This window comes from Epinephelus fuscoguttatus, linkage group LG8 (assembly GCF_011397635.1).
Source record: "Epinephelus fuscoguttatus linkage group LG8, E.fuscoguttatus.final_Chr_v1".
Taxonomy (NCBI): Eukaryota; Metazoa; Chordata; class Actinopteri; order Perciformes; family Serranidae; genus Epinephelus; species Epinephelus fuscoguttatus.
The window spans coordinates 35468659-35494318 of record NC_064759.1 but is presented as its reverse complement, the minus strand read 5'-3'; the positions used below and the strand labels follow the sequence as shown (position 1 = coordinate 35494318).

Genomic DNA, 25660 nt, shown 5'->3' with positions numbered 1-25660 from the left:
GAGGATTGTCAGTGTCTTTGCGGCGGTGCTGTGGTGTGGTGTGTTGCGCTGCGGAGAGATAACGGGATGCCGGCGCTGCTTGCTTACCTTTGCTGTACACCACGCAGTTGTTTTTGTTGTCTTCCGCTCCCTGCCAAGTCACATCCAGCAGCCACCTGGGGCCGGCGCTCAGCACCACCGGGACCGTGCTCTTCGTCTTCTGGACGGGGACAGATAACAAACACTAATCATTTGCTTATTTTGGTGATTAAAGAAACATTAATAACCACTGAGTTACGCTCTTCTGCTGCTCTGAATGGCCATAAACAGACAATTTCAGAAACTATACACCATGCAACTCAAGTCCACCCCAATCCTTTTTTTTTTTTTTTTTTTTTTTACAATGCAGAATAGATTTGAGCAGGTTTTGTGTGTGTGTGTGTGTGTGTGTGTGTGTGTGTGTGATGGCCTACAGACAAAGGCTGTACAGTGGTTGGAGTGGTGACAAATGGGTGCAAGAGCCTGCACTGTATCAAAAAAAGGGGGGAATAATCATCCAGGATTGTACCCAATGATTCAGCAGCAGATCTCTCAGATTAAGAAGAACATCTAAGGTGTCTGGGAATTATAAAGAAAGAAAGAAAGAAAGAAAGAAAGAAAGAAAGAAAAAGGCTGGTGACTTTCAGAGAGAAGGAAGCGAGTGTTCAGCGGTGAACTTTGGGCACATTGTGCCTCGCTATCGCCAGGATCTCACTATTTCCTGAAACAAGCAGGGAAGAATTTAAAGAATCAGTATCCATTTCAAAGGCCGATTGAGGTTAGAGTTTTTATAATATGCCGGAAAAATTATTCTGAATGTGTAAGGTCATTTTTCTTCTTGGTCAGAGGTCAAACGTGGAGTTTTATTCCTCGGAAAGAAAAAATAAAACAGGGAGATAGAGTGCAACGTCCACCACAATGGATTCACATGCTGCAGTGTCACTGGATTGGCTTGCTCTATGTATCCTCATATGATTTTCTATTCTGTTTTATTTTATTTGGTTCTTTTTCTTTTTGCAAAATGGAGTGTTGGTGGTGTTGAGTGTGTCTTAGGGGGGTGGTGGTAGCAACATCTCAGGCAGCTGGGTACAGTAGCCTATTACTCAAAGGCAAAATGTCAGTATTTCAAGGCCATTACTTTTGAACCCCGGGGCCCTCCTTCATTAGGATGTTACAGAAATAGTTTAGCTAAGAGAAAATGGGTTGGGGTGCAATCTCGACACTTCATTTCTTTTTCCATCTGAGGCAGGCAGCGACAGGACACTGTCCATCTGCCTAATGCAACAGAAAAATACTAGTCCTCTCTCGTGCTTTTCACTTATTTCTCCCCCGCAAAAGGCAACAACCTTCAAGGATAAATGCAAATGTCACTTGAGCATGTTAAAGGTCTGAATTGGCACAGATATGCACAAGAGATGAGCACTGTGCTCCGGCAGTGCGCCTGCATGCCCCCTCCACCTCCTCCTCCTCCTCCTCAGCCGCCCATTTCTCTTTCCATGAACTCTATCTAGTCTGAGGCTGGAGGACAAACTGACTTTTTTAGAGAGCATTATTTACAAATAGCAAATACATCTCCTAGAGATGATAGCAATCTGTTTGGATTTTGTCTGCAAATTAAAAAAACAAACAAATACAGACATTAAATAAAGACAGGTTTCTATGTAGTATATATATGTATGTATATATTTATATTTAGCTCTGCACATTGGCAAACTACAGAGCCAAACTGATCAAACACAGACAGTAAATTGTGTCTGTTGATATTCTTATTCCTTCTCCTGGCATCTTCTTATCCCGTCCTGGCAGCAGATGAGAGAGAGAGGACCTCTGTAATTTAAGTCATCCTCGATTTCACATTTCAAATTAGCCTCACAATAAAGTCTTCTATCTGGCTAACCTGAAAATCTCACACCCCTGTCAAAGGAGCAGAGCAGACCGGCCGATTGTTGCTAGGACGACTATCTGAAATGGGAATCAGATTAACCCTTCCTTAGATCTCCAGACTGGAGCCATCTCTTATTCAGCAGCGAGAGGCCTCTCTGCCGTCCCTCTGAGCCTCTGGGAATTCATGATATTCCAGCTGCTCTTAATGTAGCCAACAGGGACAAAATACCACATTAACTAGACATCTTCCCTACTGTTAGAAATCAGGAGGAATTGTTAAAAAAATGATTACAGCAATCACAATTGTTCCTTTAGTTACTGCTGATAAGGAAACTTTTAAAATTCTGACTATGAGTATTGTGTATTATATTGATTTAATTGTTAATTACCACTATTTTCTCTGCTTCTTCTTTGTTGGAAACAGAGCAGCAACAAGCCATGACAGTTTCTCAGTGCAGATTTACATAATGCATCCATCCTGACAATAGTGGCCCATGTGCTTTGTAAGCATGCTGCATGTACCAGACGTCACACAGACAAAGAAATGCAACTGCACACAACATATTTAGGATTAAGACGCAGTGGCATCAACGCAGGGGAGAGAGCGTCTGCAGATGCAAATGAAAACATTCGTACAACCCGGATCAGTTGGCCTAAGTGGTCGAGGCCAGAAGAAATGCAGATTGACAAGCAGAAAATTTAGATTTCCCTGGAGAGAGGAGGCGTGTGATAAACTGAGGTTATGGAAACAAACTCCTCTTCTACCTAATAATCATACAGTCAGGGGATGTGACGTATGGAAGCACTTTCCTGTCCAAATCAGAATACAGAGGGAAGTCTGTAAAATATGCTGACCCCTGTTGGATAGTTAAACATGTCACTTACAAAAAAATCTGTGCATATGCATATATATTAGAGGCTAATCCCAGATTAAAAAAGAAAATTCAATTTTTTTTAATATCACATGTTTCTTGGAGAATTTTTAATAGATATTCAAATGACAAGATATTAAAAACAAGTAAACGTTTATTTTCTTTACAGAGATACAGTGTTTAATATCAGGTTACAAACTATCATCCCTGTCAGAGCCTGTAAAAAAACTCTGGCCTTCCTGTCTATGTAGTGTGTTATGGTTTATCCACCCTCTGCCTTCACTCCAGTGGTTTCAATACTCTGCCGGTATTTTTATTATTTTTTTTTTTTCCTGAGCTCTGTTACCGTTTCTCGTGTAAGAGATACAGTGACCAAAACAGTGTAGTCAGCGAGGAAGTGATTACAAACTGATGCTCCAAATTCGCTATAAAATGAAAATCAATATTTCCACAAGTTGCTGCAACATAAAAGATAACCTTCATTGATTTTTCTAGACTTAGGCCTCTGTGATAAAATCTAATATAAATTTTCAGCCACACGGATTTGGATCAGAGCGGAGCAGAGGCTGAACGATAAGTTCCGCGCACATCTCTCAGAGTTGGATTTTTTTTTTGCCTCCCCTTTCCCTCTTCCAAGGCAGGGCTGTACTATTTATAATTGGCCCTGTGTGAGCAAAAGCTTCTATCAGGAATCTGTTCTAATTTTTATTACTGAGAAGCTAAAGCCTGTTCCAGATAATTTGGAAATTTCAGGGGAATTGTGATAGAGCTGATGGCACAGCCGGACTGACTCCAGAAAGGAGCTAACCTGTAATAGCCTCTGTGGCTGCGCTGATTAAATGTTGCCATAGATGAAAGACCTGCCATCACCGCAATAAATTAACCAATCACACAAATCCCAAGTCGCTACTAATCCCTCCTTGATACCATGATCCTCTGATCAGCTGAAGGAGGTGAAGAAGAAAGTGGCTTGTGACACTCAGCCTTCCTCTAACTCCCTGCTTCCCTGTGTAAACAACAAGCTAATGATATCACTGCTGACCATTTCACCACCACTGGCTACTCTTAACCCGCTTCATGGTCAGGGCAGGTGAAATCGATACAAACCTTGGTGGGAATGATTATTTTCCTCATGGCTTTTTTTTTCTTCCTCCACCAAGGTCACTGACTGGCACTGTATCCGTCTTGATCCCACAGCTGCAGGATTTAGACAACTGAGAGATCAAAACCACTCTGTCTGAATATCTCAACACATTCATTGGCTTTATACATCCCGCTTTCAACACCCACTCGGTATGAAGTAGTGCCATTTTGAAACAAAAACACCAGTCAAATAATGGTATTAACATGTTTTGAATAGTGCACGTTTTTCCTTCTTCCCCTGATAAAACACTACTTTCCAAGATTTCAGTTCAATCGCTGATAAAAACATTTAACTTTGTCTCCTCTAGATTACACTACCAGAGACGGATCTTCCTACAGGCGACACAGGGGGCACCAAACATCCCCCCACCCCTATTGTACTGCATGTGGTGTGCGTAAGAGTAGGACAACATGCAAAGAGAAAAGCCACATGGGGCAAAGTACAAAAAAAAAAAGGAAGACGATAATTGCAAATGTGCATGTATGTTTTTGTTTGTTATTAAGTTGTTTATTTGTTGGTTTTGTCATTTGTAATTCGCTCTTATTCTATTTAATACAAGACACATAAAATGTAATAATACAATTCAGTTTATTTGGGATGGGGGGGCTAGCCTAGGACACTGAATGTGCTACGTCCGGCCCTGTTTGACCCTGTGTTACCACTGCAACACAATGTCCCAAATCATTTTAGAGTGCTATGTCCTTTTCAGATGATACTAGCAGTATAAACGTAACAAAAAAAAGAAACAAGCTTATGTATGGGTTATGTCAAGTTTATATGTTCTCTGTTTCTAACATGGGAGTGAGGATAAAGGATTTGTACCTGTTTTACCAGTCAGTTTACAGCAGACAGCACACTCACACCTTGATAACGTCCATTGCAATTAGTTGTTCACTGCGATGAAACAAATTGCATGTGGTCAACTGGAAATTTCATTAAGGGAGATTTTCCTCTAGCCCTCGTTATCGCTCCGCGTATTAATATTTTCTTAGCCTCAAGGATGGATGGGTTGCAAGGGTCTTTTTTTGTTGAATAAAACAGCCAAAGCCAACCTCACAGTCTGCGTTCTCCCACTGCTATCCATGCCGGGAGAAGCTGTGCATATGCTTAGTTAGGCGCTGTGTGTTTTTCATTGCACCCTGAAATAAGATTCTCGGTCAACATCCTACATAAAGTGAGAAATACCTTCATTTCTCAAGTCTGCTTTTGTGTCATTTTCTCCTCTTCTAAATGGCCATGGTTACATCTGCTGAAATGAAAAGATACCTACATACTGCTTTCATTCCCTCTTTCTCCCCCCTCTCTCCCTCTCTCTAAGGCTATAGCATCTGCTATTGGGAGACTAAATAACAGAAATATGCAGGAATTGCACACTAATTCCCTTTAGAGATAGATCTTGGCTGGTGCCCTGTCATAAATCAGAGAATTTCGATATGAAATGAGGCAAGCTGCTCTAATCATTTCTGCATTTCAAATTGGATCACTGGCTCAATCGCTTGGCTTTTAAACTGCTTGCCTAAGAGCAAATGTGAGGTGGGAGATAATTCAGCTGAAATCTCTGCCTGCTCTGTGCAGCAGTTAGTTTACTGCTTGAGTGCAAGAGAATGCTTTTTTCTTCCCTTAGCCCATCTTTCTCTTTTCAACTTTGTTAAATTGACTTTTCATTTTAAAATCGATTAAATTGAGAGAGTCACTGCTGTTCCCGGAATCTTTAAAGGGACACCCATCACTGTGCGCATGTGCCTTTATTTGGCTGCTGCTATCATGGCGGCGCTATGGGGAATAAATATTTTCTCATTTAAATCACCTTTTATCCTGCTGACTGGACTGTAAGCATCAAAGTTCATGTGCTGCATTAGCTATTACTTATTTCACTCCATTGAAATGCTCACAGTGGCTGTATTTATATTGACTATGGGTGGCATTGCATGATTACTGTATGTTTAGTGTGTCTGGTAATAAGGCAGACTGGTGATTGGCTGCTCCGGATGTTGATTAAGGAGGAATGCTAAATCATTAACGGCACATCTAGAAATTATTTCTATTTTGTTGTATTATTTTTGTATATTTTTTAAATCTGCTGCTTACTAAATCAGGGAGGAGAAGAGAGAAGAATAGAGATTCAGATGGAGGGGGGTACTCTATCCTCTATACTCCATTCTTCAAGACCTTCAGGCACATTGAGGTGCTCCAACTCTAAAGCCAAACAGTTTAGTGTAAGCTGTACCTGCCCTGAAGACAAGCAACCCCTTTCTCCACCCCTGCCTCCTTTCCTTTCCTGTTTCTTTTGCTATTCCTTTCCTATCCTATCTTTTCCTTTCCTTTGATATGCTTCCCTTTCCTTTCAATCTTTTCCTTCTGCTATTCCTTTTCTCTCCTCTCCTCTTCTTTCTGTTAATTTCCTTTCCTTCGCTCCTCTCATCTCCTATCCTCTGTCATCTCTCCCTTTCTATCCTTTAATATTCTACATCACCCACACTCTCTACCAATTCAGTCAAAACTTCCTTTCCTTCCCCAGCCCTTCAGCATCACACAACAATGTCCCCAACTTTCTTTGTAGCGGAGGATGTTTAATTCAACTTCACAAGTAAAAGTGTGTGTACCTCCGTAACTATGTATAATGCGTATGTCCCGAGAACTAGTATTTGAAGTTGTAAACAAGAGAAAGCTGAATTTGTAATGCATGTGCTCCAGGACTTAATCATATCTTGGAGGTAGAGTGCACATATGCACACGTGTACTTCTTGTGTTTGGCTTTGGTCAGGGGGACAGAGCAGCCCCATCGCTTCACTACTCACTGTTTGAATTACTCGGAATTTTTTCCCATTTGAATTCAATTGGGAAGGACTTGTTTGATCTTTTGCATGTAAGTTAGGGCTGACTCCCTGAGCAGCGAGGAGCTGTGTGAGGGAACATAATAGGGAACCTGGAGCCAGTAATGTTCCCCTGTATGGATATTACCATGGCCCCTGGGGGTCAAGGTGGCAGGTGGCATATTCTCTGGACAGAACCACTCTTTCTCTGTCGGGAATAAACATGCGGACTGGGGGATTTCTTCAAAGAGGGAGAAAGGGAACTCAAGAGTCAATCAGTCAATGGGGTCACAACAAATCCTTGCTCTCATAACCACACATGGAAGACTAGGATCAGTCGGAGGCAGTAAATAAAGACAAACAATAAAATAGTAGGCATGATGCTCGAATAAAGCTCCTGACTTTAGATAAACCTCCGCGCCCCCCTTTAGGTATTGGATTTTAATATTCTTTTGAACTCCCCTCTCTTCTCTGGTGGAGTTATAAGTTTCATGATGCATGAGAATAGCATCTACTGTATGTGATTTTATATTTCTCTCACTCTGTGCAGCCAGTCTCAACCCCTGGCTTAGAAACTGAGCTCTATCTATATCAAAGTGTAGAGAATAATAATTATAATAAACACAAAGAAGAACAAGTTTTAAAAAACATTTGAGACAAAGAACAAAGAGAAGAAGCACATGAAATGTATCACATGTAACTTTGTTCTAATGACTAACCAACTGAACAAAGGTATTTGTGATTTGCATACCACCTGATCATCTCCATATTGCTGGAGTGTTCAATAGTTTGATCCCTGGGTGCACTTCAGAGAAATGGGGTCTGACTAAATCCACCGTAAAAAGACCAACAATATTTACACCAAGTTAAGTAAATAAGATAAAGATGGTGAACTCGCCCCTCGCTAAATGCATTAGACGTGAACTCTCTTATCAGAGTCTCAGCACACTGACTGTTAAAAGATGGGTTTCTCGGGCTGGAAATGGTCTTTGTTACCCAATTAGTTTGCTGACGACCCCGTGGTATAATATTCCTGCTTTGACAGCCTCATACACATCCATCTAATGAGGTGGTTTCGGACCACCAGGGAGCGAATGAACACTGTCCAGACCTTCATCTCTTCCAGCACCTATCGGCTTTCTTATCTTCAATGCTAACCTTTTTTTTGTGTGTGTCAGAAGACTTGAAATTTCTGCTCGCTTGTTCATCCGTCCGGAGTCATTTTGACAGGGCTTTGTCTTTGGTAGGCCCCGAGCCAACTAGGCTGAGGATCAGAGGGCTAAGGCCAGGACAGGGGACAGCGAGGACTTATCAAGGTCTACCAGCAGGGGTTTGCCTCCCTGTAGGGTGGCCGTCCTTCTTTCTCTGAAGGAGGTGAAGCAAGCGAAGCCTCTGTGCTTCTCCACTTCCCTCGCCAATGTGACAAGAGGGAAAGAGAGGAGGAAAACTGCGGAATTTCTAAGAGTGATAATGCTCCTGTAAAGTGGCACCCACTGAAATTTTTCATAGGGGTGGCCAGAAAGAGCCACTGAAAATCTTGGGGTGGCACAGCCAAACCAAAAGCCAAAACTGAATTTCAGGAATTGATTATGCTGTTGTAGTATATAGGCTAGCTGAAAACTACGTATGGAGAGTTATGGAATCACATACTGATATACTTTAGTTTCTTATTTTACTTTTGATATTACTAATTATCTGATGTGCACAGACTGATGCTGGAACATATCAGGTGATTCACTGTTTCTCAAATAGGCTGGTTATCCCTCTCCTTAAAAAGACAAATATACGGCTTTAATTTGAGGGAGTACATTGATGTAATATACAAAACAGTTACTGGGAACAAAACCTCTCACGTATAGGAGAGACTTGTGGGTACATAGAACCCATTTTCATTCAGATATCATGAGGTGAGAGTTCAAGGATCTCTTTTGGAAATGGTCATGGCAACTGTTCCCTCACCAAAATTTGGCCTAACTTTGGAGCATTATTTAGCATCCTTTTCAACAAGCTAAGCTAACATGGTTAGTACCAATGGATGTCTTAATTCACCTAGTTTCACAAGATACCAGGACCTTTGTTTTAGCTTAAAATGAGTGTGTCACAGCCTCTTAAACAAGGTGATGTCGGCCTCCAAATATTTTTGCCGAGGGGGGGCTAGCATTTGGATAAGGGTGGGGCAGGGGTCTCCCCCGGCCCCTTCTTGGGGGCACTACTGCTTATGTAGAAAGGTCTTTGCTGTAAATCATATATCATTTTGGTGATGTTTTAAAGTCTCATTACCAGCGGCAAAACATGGAAGAGTGAAAATTTAAATATTATACTTGCTTTAAAAGGGATGATAAGGACGGCAGCTTTATATTCTACAATCACAGCTAATAGAGAGATTGGTCAGCCAACTTCAAGTAACCATCGAGCCCCGCTCTGAACTCATTTTGTACTGAAAGACCGAGAGGACTATCAGGGGCTTGCAAATGGAAACAATTGAGGATTATCTGCACCACTTTTCAAGAAAGTTGTTTCAACATATCACAAGTGCAGCCATGACAGTGACAGATGGCAAAGCAGCTGGCACCACTCAACTTTGTTTCACTTTTCTTTCTTTTTGCCTCTTCTTGTTCTTCTTCTTCCTCTTGCGCCTTTGCTGCAATAGAGGTCTGTTGTGTATTGAAGTGTTGGATAATCATTCATTTGGGAAGACATATTGCGTACTGTAAAAACAAGGCGATATGTGTGAAGCCAGGGAGTTCTAAGCTTGACTATTGTTGCCTGTCAGACTAACATGCTGTACAGACTGAAACCTAGCTTTGCTTATTTGTTTGTAATAGCACAACTAAAGAAGCATCTCTGCAAATCTGCTGCGAGCAAGCAGCCATTCAAATTCCTAAAACTCTCGAGATAAGTGTGTAAGTGATAGCGTGTGACTTGTTTAAGTGTTATGCTATCCCAAATGGAACAGTTGTTCATGAATGTTAATGTTCATGTCAAGCTGTTTGTGTGGGTTTACGACGTACAGAAAACATAAGCATGCAGACAGTACATCTTCAGTGTGACAGTTCGCTATCCAGACTGTGTCGCTCCCTGATGGGCCACAAGCAGACAGCAAACACCCAGAGAGTTGTGAGGGGGGACAGGGACACCCAGCTCACCCTCAAGCCCTGCGGGTGTGAGGAGTGGCCCCCTAGGACCTGGAGCCTCACTGGGGCTTTCAGTCATCACTGGTCCTGCTCTGCTGCTGCTGCTGCTGCTGCTGCTGCTGAGCAATGACTAAACACACTGCTGCAGGACGACAACTGCCTGTATGTCTGTTACAGTATGGCCACATCTTCAGAGTCTGTGAGGATGGAGCTGTGTCATTACAGGGACGTGGGCAATGTTTCCTGTGTGAAATCTGCAGAATGACACACATTCATCTAATATGGATCTACCCTCTACAGAAAAAGTGGCAGAGAATAAATAAATTGCAACATGAAGAACATTTTAGCTTCTGTAAATTATCTCAGGAATTGAAATACTTAGAATGAATGTTGTAGAAAGTGCAACCAAATCAGATTTGGATAGAAATCTGTCAAGTTACTTCTACTCCCCTGAAACTGAAAGCAAATATTGAACTTTTTATTTCACTACATTTATCTGACAGCTTGAGTTACTTTGCAGATATAGATTATTTATACAAAATATAAATCAACTATTAAATTAATTAATTATCATAGATTAAGCTACAATGCAGTATAGTATACTGTCATTGAAATGAGCTCCACCTTTACCTGCTGCAACGTTAAAGGTTAACTTTGGTATTTTTCATTTTGGACAATATTTCCCCATGTTTTTGTGTCTCAGTGAGAAATGTGAACAACAGTCTTTTAAATTAGTCCAGTAAGAGCTGAAGCCAGCAGCCACAAAACAGGCTACAACATAACCACTCTAGGCATTTGTTTACATCAGTAAAAAATGCTTGTTTTTGCCACTGACAGGCTCAGATTGTTATTTTGACTGACAGCATTATGGAAAAGATCCCTACAGTGATAGAAGTAAGATCATTTTTGTTTGCCAGAAACAGTTCTGCAATCGCTTTCTGAAAACCCATCAGATTCCACTTAAATAAACTATAATTTAAGTGTGTAAGAGCCAGCATATTTTAACATCACACTGGGTGAATTCTGTTTTTTTTTCCAACCAAACCAGAGTTGGTGATTGTTGGAACAGTGAAGAGACAAACAAAGACAGCTTTTTGAAAGTTTTATTTTTGTTTCTGTCAACTTTAAATGAAGTGTGTCTTATGATGATAAAATGTGTATTTAAATGGGGACTGGTGGGTTTGACAATAGCGATTTTGTGGCTGTTTATGGTGAAACAAAAAGGATCTTACACTTTCACAAAAAGGTCTATCTCTGGAGGGATCCCTTCCATAATGTTTTCAGACATTTAGAGAAATAATCTGAGCCTGTCAGTGGAGAAAACAAGCACTTTTAGTGGATCTACATTGATGGTGCACAATTGCCAATTAACATTACATTGCATCCTGTTTCACGGCTGCAAGCTGCAGACCCCTCTCTCAATACTGAACCAATTTCAAAAAGTTTTGTCTCCACTAGTCACTTAAGACACAAAAACATGGCAAAACAGGGTCCAGGTTAAATGATACTCAAGTTAGCCTTTAAAGTTAATCCACATTAATCCTTCAGTAATTACAATCCAATATAAAATACTTTGTATAATTCTGAAATGGGCCATTCTGCAAAATGAGTACTTACTTTTGACACTATAAGAATATTTTTTTCTTATACTTTTGTACTTTTACTGAAGTAAGATTTTGAATGCAGGACTTGCACTTGTAACAGAGTATTGTGACACTGTGGTATTGTCACTTTTACTTTGGTAAAAGATCTGAGTACGTCTTCCACCACTGATATATTGCATGAAACAGGAAAAAGGCTGTGGTGGCAAACATATCCAGATCCTTTACCTAGTTAAGTAAATGTAGCAATAAAACAATGTAAATAAATAAAATACTCTGTTTCACCAGAAAGCCAAAAATTAAGTGTTGATCAAAAATTTCTGGCAGCAGAACCCCAAACCCCACTATTTCATATGTGTTCCCTCAGATTTTAAAACAAATCCTACAGCCTAGCCAGTAACTACAGCTGTCTGACAAATGTAGTGGAGTAAAAAGCACAATATTTCCCTCTGAAATGTTTTGGAGTGGAAGTATTAAGTGGCATAAAGGTGCTTTTAATTTGATGAAAGCAAAATTATAGAGGAGTGAAAGGATACTGTCAGTGTTTAATGTTTATCTTGTATTTTAGAAGATAAAGAGAAAAGCTTTGATCCTTGTGATATCAGCAACCTGGTTTTGAGAAATATGGTCCTATTTTTTGGAAAATACTGCCACCATCACTTCCACCCATGGTTTCAGTTTCAGCAGCATTTGCTGTAATTATGAGAAGAAAATAACATATTTATAGATCTGAATGCTACACTTACTCAAAAATCATTAAAACAGTGAACACTGAATTATGCTGCAAATGGTCCCTGTCTTAACATGTGTGTTGATCTAGTCACTGTATCCTGAGCATGTTTGAGGAAACCATGCAGCCATTACAGTGAGCACAAAGCAAATCAGTGAGTCCTGCTCTGCTTATCAGGGGACCTGCCATATCAGTTTGGGTAGTTGTGTTGTGATGTAAGGACAGCAAAATGTCAGGTTCACTTGTAGATCAAGTCAACCATGCATTATCTCTCAAACAGTGGAGCTCGGCTGTGGCCATAATAGCTCTGACTAGCTGACTGACTGAGTGCTTCACGGCTAATACATGGAGCTGTGGGCGGCAATGACTTCCAGCCATGCACACAGAAACTTTTAAAGTGCAGGCTTGGGAAACATATAGAAATGTGTATGGCAATAATAAAAACAAAAACAATGGTAGCGAGTTTCTTTTGCCACAGCCTGCAATCCATTACCATCTGACTCACAAACAGACATCAATGTCATGTTGATCTGTGTTGAAAAGCCCAGATTTAAAGGGCTACTTCAATAGCATTTACTTTGATGTCCCCCCCGTTTAATGTAAGAACATGAAAACCATCAATAATGCCATCGATAAATATATGGATGACACTGTGCGAGGGAAAGCAGGCCAGATAATTACCATTTTACCCATCTGAAGAGACCCCAGCCCTGATATTGGTTTAAACCCAAGAAATAATTGATGCATGCAATCACAAATTGGTTCTCCGCCTAAAATTTGGGCCCATTATTTCATTAGATGAAGCCACATTCTTTGTGCCAAAATTATTTGTGTGTCCAACACAGAAATTCAAATCCTGTTAGTCCTGATAATGTCTGGCGTTTTCAAACCATATCCAAGACAGTGTGACTTACAGATAGAAAGCACAGGCCACCTTTAAATGCAAACATAAATCAAAATGTTTGGACTTGGACTTTTTTTTTTAGTTTAATGGTTTGTTTGTTTATGTGCATGCATGCATATTTCAGGATGTGCATGTGTGTGTGCCATTTAGCAGCTATGCTACAGAGAGGTCCTATCCTGGGGTGCCTTCTTGCATATGTAATTGGATGTTACTGTAAATAATTGCCTGGGCATGTGCCAGTGTGATGATGGTGATGATTTGTGTGTGTGTCGGCTCATGTGTGACTGTATGTGTGTAGAACATGCGTGCATCGTTCTGTATGTCTGTGCGAGTCTGTATGTATGTGTGTGTATGTGTGTGTGTGCGAGCGCATCTGCCCCATCCGTACTCCACTCTCAAGTCCCACTGATTCTCCTTTCCAGCCATGTTGAATCCTCTTTTCCTTATCAGGCGAGCCCAGGCCTGCATCAGGCTCTCCTTGCTATGACAGAGGCTACAACAATAGGCCTGCGATACCGCTGCTTAGCGCTGCGTTTCGGAGGGGAAACCTGCCACGGGCGCAGATTAACTACAACACACACACACACACAAAATAGATTGCAGCCTCCAAAACAAAACATTTTTCAGAATGCCTCCTCTTGATTAATGAAGCAATGACAAGAAGAAAAATATAATTTCTGAAACAGAAAAATCTGCCACCACTTGTTAAAGTTTAGGGGTAGCTAACAATAAACATATTGGAGGGAGAGGGTGGGCAAAAAGGGGTGAGATAAATGGCTTGAGTGATGGGCTGAATAATTTCTGGAGCATTTTTTGGTTGCACAGGCCCATATTCCTACCCTTGTACTAAATTACACAATAATCACACTCCATCGGCTGACAGCCTCTGCCTCTCTCTCTGTCCCAGGTGAAAATTAGGACAGTATCTTGACATTTTCGCTCCTCTGTAGTCTACAAGCTAAAGCTCTCTGTTCACAGCCAAAAACAGCAAGCAGTCTGCACGAGCACGCCGAGGCGCTCGCACATGCCCTCCCACACATACACAGACACCACAGTGTGACCCAAAACACACATTTGACGTTGTGCACATGTGCAAGCATTTAATAGCTATGCTCTCATGCACATTTTAGCAAAAATATGTGTGAGACTTAACACCAGTAGATTTAAGAGAATTTATGAAGGGCTCATTTTGTATCTTTAATAATTCCAAACCACAGACTGAGACAAAAATGTAACAGAGGTATTCTTCTTAAGTGCTTTTCTAAAACACTAAATATTCCACCTAGCCTTTATATGAACAACATAAAACATAGTATGATTATGACTATTATGATGTTTGATTCAAGGGTAATTCTGTAATATTATGTTAAGACTAAATTGGCTATTATATTACATTGGCCTATAGCACTTACTGACTTTTATTATGAATCCTTCCGCATCATTGCCTTTGTTTCATGACTCTTGTATGAAAAAAGAGATTAGAGTAGTAGATTTCTTTTATCATAAACCCACGCTCACAGCAAATGTAGCTTGTATACAACAAGTATATTAAGATAGAGGACAAGATAAAAAAAATGCCCTGATAGATCTTAATCTGGAATTAAGCAAGTCTTCTGCATCACAATTACCATGTAATTTGCACTAAAGGCCCTCAAAACACATACAGACCACAATTCTATTGAATCCAGACTCATTACAGTGCACCTTGACTAAGCCCCAGTAATTAGCATTGGTAAGGCATTGTACAAGAGGCGGCAACACCCTCATCAACACACATTTACAACAGAGCTCTAAATCTGCTGCTCATTAATAGCTCGCCTCCCAATCAATTATTAACACCTACAATGGGAGCCAGGCTCACCGGGGCCAGGCCTCTTACTCCAGGCAAACCGTGGGCCACCTTCTCCTCCCGGTTCTGTCCAGCATAGGTAATTACCGCTTTTAAAGACACCTGCTACTCAATAGCTTCGACCCAGACTGTTAATTTAGCCCCTCGATTGCAGACATTTATGTCTGAGTGTCACTATTAATTTGCGTTAATTTGGAGAGTGCGAGGAAGCCGGGCGGAGGCGTTGTCGGCAGCCAGCTGAATGTGCTCGTCGCTCACCTGCGCCGGGGCTGCGGCTGTAATTGGAGTCTAATGGTCTGATTGATCAGTGAGAGAAGTGAGGGATGAGACGGCACTCTGGCAGCTCCATCAGTCAGACGGAGAGGAGAGGAGAGGAGAGGAGGAGGAAGAGGAACAGAGCAGAGAAAGCGGCTGACAACAGCAGCACAACGCCAACTCTTGGGTGTTTTATTCTTTAAGGATTTATTTTTTGTCTTGCTGTCTGTTACTAGCTTTGAGCCCCCACCTCCTCTGCCTTGCTCACCTTTGCCTTACTTGCTACAAAGTGCTCTAAGCCTGTCCAGCTGCTTAATTTTCAGTTTAGACTGTTTAACTTTCTGTTTCTCCGATTAAGGCTGCCTTGGTTACATCTCAGCCTGTTATCGTCTTATAAAAATATCAACATGGAAACAAGTTCCGTATTTGGACTAAAACGTATTTAGTCTGTATGATCCAAGAGTGATAAAGAACCTATAAAAATACCACAGTAAGGCCAGGCATATGAACTGTCCAATACAGCGCAATGTGATTGTGTTAACAGGTCTGCAACAGCAATAACTATAACTCCAGTCCCTCATGCCAAGCTGAGCCCCTGGGGTCTACAGACCTGCCACGGCCGACCCATCAGCTGTGAAATCTGCTTTCCTCTTTGATAAACGGTCGAGATGTGACCCTATCTCTGTCCTGCAGATGCCCAGATTTCCTGTCATGCTTTTTCCCCTCTGTTTTTTCCTGCTTCCTCTCTCTCCCCCCCTCTCTCTCGCTTTTCATTCTTTCTTTTTCAAGCTTTATACCTCTCTTTCCAGGCCTGTCTGGACAACTGCATGTAACGCTCCACTCGCCGTTCTTTCTCAGCATCATCCATCACTCCCGGTCAGCTACTGAGGCCTGTCGTCCACCAGCAGCAGCCAGCCCACATCAGCTCCCACGCCACAGCACATATAGCTAGGCCAGCTCCTGCTCCCATTTGCTGCCTCTAGGGACCAGTAACCCTCCTCCTCTCCTCCTCCCATCCTTACCCACCTCTCCATCAGACTCCACAGGACTACTCCCCAGACACCAGCCGGACCTACTCTGCTCCTAAACGGCTCTGCTTGTGCCAAAGTGCTGCTCACGTCCAGTTTAATGCAAAAGCTGCTTAAATTCACTGTATTTTCATTATTTACTGTAAGCCACTTTAAGGAGTCATTACACTTTAGTCCCTCTCTGGGCGTCATGCCAAGGATTGAGAAACGGACCTGTGCACCGTACGCAGCGGCTCGACAAAAATAGCTTGACCTCTAAAAAGTCATATCTTAAATGACGTGTCTGGATGAAGGGATAAAATATGTTTGATTTCAGAGAGGGCATATCAATATCTCACCAACGGGTCATGTGTTTCAGGCACGAGAGAGGTGTCACTCCTGCCATCTACCTGGCTGCCTTCGGGTAATTCATTCACCTCTATGGTTTCAAAAAATCTAAGAGAGTAAAAGGAGATTTAATAGTCTGTGGAGGTCACACTTCATAAGAATGACTGAGAGTGCCTCCTAGCTGAGGTAGAGACCCATGAAGCAATGAGCCTTTATTTCTACCTCAAACGCTTTCTACCGCCTTCTGACCTGGCTCTGCAGCACTGGCCGCCCTGACATGCATCAAAACTAGCCAGGCTTTTTTCCCCCCTTCTCCTTCTCCTTCTTTTTTCCCTCCTCACACTCGCATTTGCTATTTCAACTTTTCCCTCTCCAGGTGAGGCATCAGGGTTTGTTCCTGTCTTGATGTGTCAGTGTTTGAAGATTTGCACAACTCCCTCGCCTCCCACTGAAATAACTGAGATAAATGCAGCACCACATTAGGGATGTTGCCAACGGCTGCATGTTTAACAAGGCAACAGCTCAATAAAAAAAGAAAATAAAACTATGCTACTGTAAATGAGATGATTCCCTCATGATGTGCGAAAATACTGGAATTGACTGATATTTTCTGGCTTAAGAAACAAAGTAAAAAAAGTTATACTGAACCCTAAAAGGAGGCTCAATAAAACAAAACATGCCAGTTGGGTTGACCTAGCCTTTAATGAGAGATAGTGAGAAGCTGCTAACAGCCAGTACCCCATTTGAGAGATGAAACTTCGGAGAGGAGGAGGGCAAGCAGCAAAGCATTGAAAGGGCCCCCAGGAGAATAGACACACATGAGATCCTTAAAGGCAATATGCCAAAGCTTCTTCCTCGGCTTTTAATTGCGAGGGAGGTTTGGCATATTCTGTAACCCTTCCACAGCCTATTACAGGTGATGACCAGCACCTGCATGCTTAAAAAAAAAAAAAAACCTGAGGAGGATCTGGAAAGCAGCGATGAATTCCTCAGAGGGCAGTTAGTTAAGAACGTTTCAGTCTCGCCAAGAGCAACAATCAGTTTATGCATCTAGTTCAGCAGGGGATGAATTTGTAAAGTTTGCATCTACAAAAAAGCACCCAAGCAGCAAACAGTTCACAGAGATAATTTATATGACACAGCTTGGTGAGTGTGCAGGTCATTTGGGGGACAGTTGAAGGTTGACTTTGGATGTTTTTCAGGGAAATTCATGCAGAGATTGCTGGAGAAATATATGGAGTGTGTTACTTTGGAAGGCAACTTGAGGTGTTGCTCTGTCAAATCACTTTTCCGCCCAAGGATAACTGGCTTTACCCTGAGAGAAGCCATATTTCATGGCTATAATACGGCCTGAGTTATTGAAAGCCACTGATGACTTCAAAACCACGAAGGGAGCTTAGAAAACAGTCGAAACTGCTCCGAAAATGATTTAATAAAGTTATGTGTTTAAGGAATCTGGAAAAATGGGGGGAAGGGCCTCTGAGTCCAAAATCCTCGCGGACTTTTCCTTATGTTTCTTAACAGGATGAATGTGAGCTTGGTTACATTTTAATAGGAATTTCTTAATTAATCCAAATGCAGAATGGAATATCAAACCCATGGAGGGTTTGTCACTCCACCAGAGCAGCAGGTCAACACAAGCCTCTGCTGGGATCTTTGAAACAAGAGATATAAAGCTGCTGTGAGCAGGCTAACATCAAAAATAATGGATTGTGACTTCATTCAATTGAAGCCTGGACTGAGCTCAAAATCCACCAATTAAAGTGTTTTGTAATAAAATATGCAGATTGAATGGTTAAAATGGATGCACTTCAAAGGCTTTTGTTGGGGGCCAGTCAGATCCCAGAAGAGTCACCTCAATAGGTTTGAATGTCATGGGAATTGTCATTAATATGGTCCTTAGATGTCGCACTTGCTGGTAATCATGTTTTCTATGGCTGCTAAAGGCAAAGTTTGACCAAATAAAGTGATATCACTGCAGGTTTTAATTATCCATTTAGTCCAAACAACAAACACTTTTTAAAGGGTAAGTTTGGTATTTTTCAACCTGGACCCTATTTCCCATGTTTTTGTGTCTCAATGATTAATAGGAACAACAATTTTTGAAAATGGTCCAGTATTCAGCCAGAGTGCTGCAACCGGCAGTGGCAAAACAGGCTGCAATGTAACCACTTGAGACACATTCACATCGTCACATTTTCATCCACTAAAAGTGCTTGTTTTTGTTACTGACATGTTACTCAGGTTATTATTCTAATCATCTGAAAACTTATGGTATGGATCCCTACAGAGACAGACCCCGAATTGCAAATGCCAATTCCACTGGACTGTATCTAAATAAACGGTAATTTTACTGTGTATACAGTCAGCATTTTTTCACCTCTAACTGGATGAATTAAGGGTTTATTTCTACTAAACTAGAGCTGGCAATTGCTGGAACAGTGAAAATATGAATCAAGATGTTTTTTCTGAGTTATATTTTGTTTTTGTGGAGTTTGAATGAAGTGTGTTTTACAGTGACAAAATTAATACACATTTAAAGTCTGGTGCATTTGGCGGTAGAGATTTCGGAGCTGTTTCTAGTTAGACAGAAGGATCTTACCCTTTAACAAAAATGTCTGTCTCTGTAGGGATCCTATGTTGTCATACACTTAAAATAATAAACATGTCAGTGACATTTAAGTGACAGAATTGCGGCCAGTTTTGCAGCTACCATCTCAGTGACTTAGACATAAAAACATGGTAAAATAGGGTCCAGGTTGTGAAACTTTGAGCATACCCTTTAATAAGGTATACTTTGGAAAGGCATTAAAAGCTGTAACTCATCGTGTAATCATAGTTAATAAGCAATTATTGTTATTTAATCCATCTGAAGCAAATCATTTATAACGACATCATGTGGGCCACCCCACCAATTAACAGTTTGACCACCTACCAAAATCCATTTATAAGAGACACCTTACAAAGTATGCCTCATTATATATAAGTGGACCCTTAATGTCCATGATTTACCCCTGACAGTGTGGGATACTGGATACATTTTATGCATTTGTAGCATATGTTTTGTTGTACTCATGACTACTGTCTGTTTCTCAAATTGCCCATCAGGAACATTAAAGGTATACCTCACCTACAAATAAAGCCCTCTGACTTTGTTATGACACTGTTATGACACACAATAAAGTCTAACTTATTCTAAAAAAAAACTCGATAGCTAACCCCTTTGTTCAGCTAAATCTTACAAATAGACATTTTTAGTATTGGCCTGCATCATGTTCTAACGCGAGACCGAGGATTCCAAGTTAAGAACATTGCAAAGATGCAAACAATGAGTGGACGCTACAGCTGCCATACATGCCTTCATTTTCTCACATCTTGATTATTGCAATGCTCCTTTTCCTTGCTTTCATTCAGCTATTTCCAAAAAAAAAAAAATCAGGCCTGAACCTACATGAACCCACATACTTTCTGTCCAAGCTTGACCCAAGCCCAAACCATGGCGGCAGTTTTGGGCCAGAGTCCAATTAAAAACTGAATTTCCCCAGTAATTTCATATAAAAACATTTATTACAAGCTAAAGTCAGCTAAAGTGCATTTGTAAATAGCCACTCCATGTGCCAAAATGCACTCTGGCACAAACTGGACTGTTCGTAAATTGTGTCACTGTTGGAATATACCGTGCAGTTCAGAGCACCACACCCTCTGTCGTACTCTGGATATGGAGCAGCAGAGCGCCAAGCGAAGTGAAAGTGAAACTTAACCGTTCATTCATATGGAAACAGAATGCTCTAACACCAGGAAATTGGCAAGAACCCTGAACCGATTCACGCCCAGGGGAATATTGAGAAATTACGGCCCAACCAATTGGGTTTGGGCAGAGAATCAAAGATCTAATCACATTACAGCTGTTTTAGCTACTTTACACTGGCTTTCTGTTTGTTTTAGGATTGATTTTAAAACTTCACTGCTCATTTTAAGCATTGCATGATCAGGCATTGCTGAACTGGTAACCTCGTCTGAGATTCTCTGGCAGTGGCCTCTTAGCCACAGACGAAGCTAAAGACAGGCAGAGTTCAGCTACTTTCTGTTTAGGCCTGAAAAAAAATGGAAGGGTGCACCAGATAAGATTTGTTTTGCTGAGTCTGGGTCCTCTTGCTGTAAATAACTTTTCAATCACTCTGATCTTATTAACTTCAGCCTTCTGTGATGACATCCATTTAATCCACTCATTTCTAACCATTGTTTTGAGCCCATCTTGTTGGGGTTGGCTAATATTACACAGAGGTACCCAAATATTCAAAATGATCCAGTAGTTGACTAAAACAAGGACATACCAGTGCTGGGCTGTCAGTGCTCATCTCGATCTTCCCCTCGAAGGGTCCCCATGTTGTCCCCACGGGGAGCTGTTGTCGGCTGTGGATCCGACGCTCGCCATCTTTAAGGAACGCATCCAGCTCCCCTAAAAACACACCAGAAGCAGTCAGCTATAGTGCTCTATATAGCACACAAGTTCCACATCAAATCACAGTGACGTTCATTCATTGTCCTTTCCCCGCAAACCTACATGTGTGATCACTTTATTGCCTCAAAGCCCAGCAGTAAACAGTGAAGGTTAAAGCCAAGCTTTTTCAAAATGGATAAGCAAATCAAGTGAGCATCCATCTGATGGTGTTCCTCAGACACATGGTGCGCTAACCTTACTTGAAAGGTGTCTTGTGTTGAGATAATCTCTGTGAGACAGTGCAGGCTCGCTGGCTGGCGAGAGCAGCTCGTGGCAGGCCTATTTCTGTTGCTCCAGGAAGACTAGGCCCTTGTTAGTGCTGTGCAGAGCTCCAGTTAATTAACAGTGAAACCGGATAGCACTGTTAGAACTACCGGTGCTCACCTCCCTGTCACCCCCCGCTATCTTATCTCTTAGATTCAGTGTACTTTTTTGGGATGGTGATTAATCAAATAGTTATGATAAACCCCATGGCAGGCCGTGACATAGTTTACCAGAGAGGATGTTTCCCTGTGTGTGTGTGTGTGTGTGTGTGTGTGTGTGTGTGTGTGTGTGTGTGTCACAAAGGGAAAATTCTCCACTGCACATTTCTGACTGGTTGCCTTGACAACTCTGAGAACCCTGTTAGAGGAAGTTTGATGATTCAGACATCTGTAGCTACAAGTTCTGGTTTTCTAAACTTTCTGGACACAAGAAGTTCCACAAACTCAAACAAAGGACATCTTTTTAGGACCAAGACTTTTATCAGGCTTTCATCATGTATGAGCATTTGATCCATGGACTGACTTTTGGGAGGTCAGAGATCAGGGTCACTACAGAATATCATCATTAGCTGTGGTTACATGGACAATTTTTCTTCAATCTGACTGAAATCATTCTGGTTACAGATTCCAGCTGAACTGTTTACATGGACTCTAAATAAAGTGATTTGATAAGCTGTATGTTTACATGGCCCAAAACATTTAATCAGAATATATCTTTTTTTGACTTGTGCAAATTGTTTCTGCTCGCTGTGTCTAATCTGTGTAAATATAGCCTAACAAAAGAAGAAGAAGAAGAAGAAGAAGAAGAAGAAGAAGAAGAAGAGGGTTTTCTTTCTAACCGTATTGAGAAAATTCAATTTATTTAATACATACAGTATAGAAGAAGTTGTTCTGTCTAATTTAGTAGTAAGAAACATTGAGTGTAACCCTGGTTATTTTCTGTAGCTTCAAATCAAATTGTCCCCTAAATACCTTATATGCAAACTATCAGTAGACATTACAGTTTATCAGTGCTCCCTAAATATTTCATATTCAGGCTACTGCTACCGGTAGTGATCATAGACTGTATAAAATAATGGACGTAGCTACTGTGACATCCCCCATTGGTTTGTTGACTGCCATTTTGACGCCTCAGTTCAGCATTTCGGCTGTCATCATCTTGTTTTTTTGGAGCCAGACCTGACCATATTTGGTCACTGGAGCTATGGAGTCGCAAGAGGTGGCAGCGACTCATAGACTACGGTGAGGCCTCCAAATAGCCTATCACTCAAGTGACCTAGCACATAAATATGCATAACTTCAAGCCTTGATAGGATGTAAATGAGTGAGTTAAAAAAATTTCACCCCCCCACAGGTTTCACAAATGTTGAAATTAGCTATAGAGACCAAAAACAGTTTCTTTGTACCAGGCTGTAAATATTTTTATCCCTGCTGTTTATTTGTACATTTAGGCATGGGGGTATGTAGGGCTTGAGTCTGTTTAGGAGCCGGCCTCAAGTGGCCATTCAGTGAACTGCAGTTTTTGGCACTTCAGCTTTGGCTTCATTTTACAGCCTTGGAGGTTGCTTGTTAGCAATACATGATTGTTATATCCAGTGGCTCTACATTTCAGCCTGGAACAATGGCATTACATATGACTACAGTCTTAAAATCAAAGAGCACTCATAAGAATGTAGTACTAGAAGAGTTAAATATTTTTTGAAGTTAAAAACAACTCTCTGTCAAAATCAGTAGCGAGAGGCTCGTGGAAACAACTGTTACGGCATGTCAAGGGCTGCGCATGCACCCCTTTTGTCAAACTAATGTTACTTCCATGTGGGGCAAACAAGCGCAGAACAGAGAACATGGTTTTTAGGCACTAATAATTTATAACTGAACAAATGATCAATGGTTTACACCACCTCTCTCAACCTGATTGAAATTCCTTTTGATCAAGTTGGATCTGACCAGTGTCTTGGATCTACTGTTCTGGGATCCTTCAACTGAAGCCAATCTACCAACTTTATATTATCTAGCCAGGCTAATAATCCTAATGTATTATTAAACTCTACATGAGTTGTTAACATTGTGTCTTTGAACCTATTTGTTCACACATGTGGTTAATAAGTATTCAGGGCACTGGGTTCATACTGAATGGGCTGAAGTGATCACTGAACTTTCTGATGCGTATGTGGTATAATGACCTATTCAGCCCTGTTCTACTGTGTAAATATCAGCCGTGTATCTGCAGCACGCCATTGTGTCGGTCTGTTCTGCCGGTATGGAAATGTGCGCTTATGTGCTCCTTTGCATGCATAAACATGATCAAAACATCAAGCTGGTGTTAATACCCACCACAAAGGACACCTTGCTGATCATATACTCATCAGTGGTGGTCACTCTGTTAACAATGAAAAGCTAAATGTCACCCACAATAAAAATTCACTTGTTTGAGCAAATCTTTGTCAAAGGTAGATAAATAAGATAGATAATTGGTCTATGCAACACTGTCTAAACATTTATGTATATTTTAGAAAAAATGCAGGCACAGTTTTGGAATAGGCCCAAAAATAAGATAATATGGACAGCGTTATCTTATTCTTTCTTTCACTCCCCGTGTTCCTGCTGTTGCATGCTGTCTTCCTGGTGCAGCAGTGGAAGGTGGGTAAGCTCATTACAGAGAAATAATTAAACATTGGTGCACAGCTGGTCGTCATCACTGAGAGCAACAGCCACCGCTTGATGCATTCTGTTTGTCCTCAGATAAGACCCACGGCCTTTAACCGCTTGGATGCAAGTTCCTGTTTAGCCCCGCTTGACAAACAGCTCAAGCCATCCCCAGCCAACGATTCTGATTCCTTTCCTTTCCCCTTTCTTTCTGTTTTGGGTGGGATGCTCGGAGTGAAATGGGGGTAATGGGTAGTGTAGGTGCAAGAAGGGTGGGGGGTGGGGGGGTACGATTCAATTTGTGCAGTTTGTGGTCCACCATGTTTAGGTGCCAGTTGTGTGCATCTCACACCAAATGTTGCCTGAGGACCTTGGCTCACAGATGGCTTGTCACATCTGTTGCAGATACTGGTGGAAGATCTCCACAAAAACACCCGTGGATGAATAATGAGTTCCCTTCATGCAATGTCTGTATGTTCTCTATGAGCATTTACAGGTTTAGTTATATTGCAAAAAATATACTGACAGATGTGTTCTGTTATCAGCAGGGCTACTGACAATTTTCATAATTGCGGCTGCAAAAACTCTTGATGTCATGGTGATAATTCAATTTCTTTCAAGCCCCCAAAATCCCAACTCTTTTACAAATACATTTTTGTACTAATACAGAAGTCAAAGTGTTGAAACCGTCAAACTGCAAACCACAGACTGAACCGAGAGGAAAGCTCATAATGGGCTATTAGGAGATTTAACAAACCCAGCGCCTGTGTTCTCTCTTCAACGTTCCTCATCTTCCAATTCTCAAATGCCACACACTTGGCAAAACAGGGCTCGTGATGTGGCTCAAGAGCTGTACCCCCTCCTCCGAATCCCAACCAACCCCTCTCCACCACCTTCACCCTCCACACCCCCCCAACGCCACCTACCCCCAACGCCCCACCCCTCCCTCGATAAGATCATCATCTGTCGCTAGAGTCTAGGGTCTGTTCCTGCACTCCACAGATACTTGGCAGACCAATGAATGTCCCTTTGTGTGGAGAGATCCTCCTCAGATAGCACCCAAGATGCTCCACACTGGCATCTGTTTGTTTTTTTTTTTTTTGTTTTTTTATGTGTGTATGTGTGTCCTGTCTTTCTTTTCTGTTATGGTGTAAAGGAATAAGGGAACCTCATCTCTCCCTTCAATGGCATAAGACTGAATACTAATGAGTTTCTTAGTGGCAGGATGCCAGCCTGGTATGATTTAAAGAATAAATGGGTATGGACAAGTGACACACAGAGACCCTCAAAGAGGTGAACTATCACTTTCTACTTTTAAATAATATGAATGTTAACACTTCTCAGCATAGCCTTAACATGAAAAATTCTCCTTTTATTTCACACTAAGCTTGGAATTCACTAAATGTACAGCCCGTGTATGAGTTTACCATGTAAATAAAAAGACAACTTCTGTATAGATGATTCTTGTGGATAATTTGGTACACATTTCCCTAGAAGTTTGGTATCATTGGTATCTTTGGAAACAGTGGGATCACCCATGGATTTAAAACAAAGTTCTGTAGATTTAAACCAATATAAAGCATATAAGCTTAAGTTCATATCAAGCCTGTTTTGTAAGTGACACATTATTAAAGATTAAAGGAAACTGCTCTTTTAAAGAAGTAGTATCTAGTGGATTCTAGCAGGATTGG

General features: G+C 41.3%; 1 protein-coding gene across 2 annotated transcripts in view; it reads right to left on the bottom strand.

Moving 5' to 3' along the window:
* Positions 1 to 25660, bottom strand: part of zfpm2a (zinc finger protein, FOG family member 2a) — a 137458-nt gene that overhangs the window by 50788 nt on the left and 61010 nt on the right. Inside the window, exons 4-5 of one of the 2 annotated variants that reach the window (XM_049584529.1) lie at positions 20894 to 21018; positions 88 to 199 (exon numbers count right to left, since the gene is read on the bottom strand). In XM_049584529.1, the coding sequence (XP_049440486.1) occupies positions 88 to 199; positions 20894 to 21018 (237 nt within the window). The remainder of the gene's footprint in view (positions 1 to 87; positions 200 to 20893; positions 21019 to 25660) is intronic. The other variant, XM_049584530.1, reaches the window with a different exon arrangement.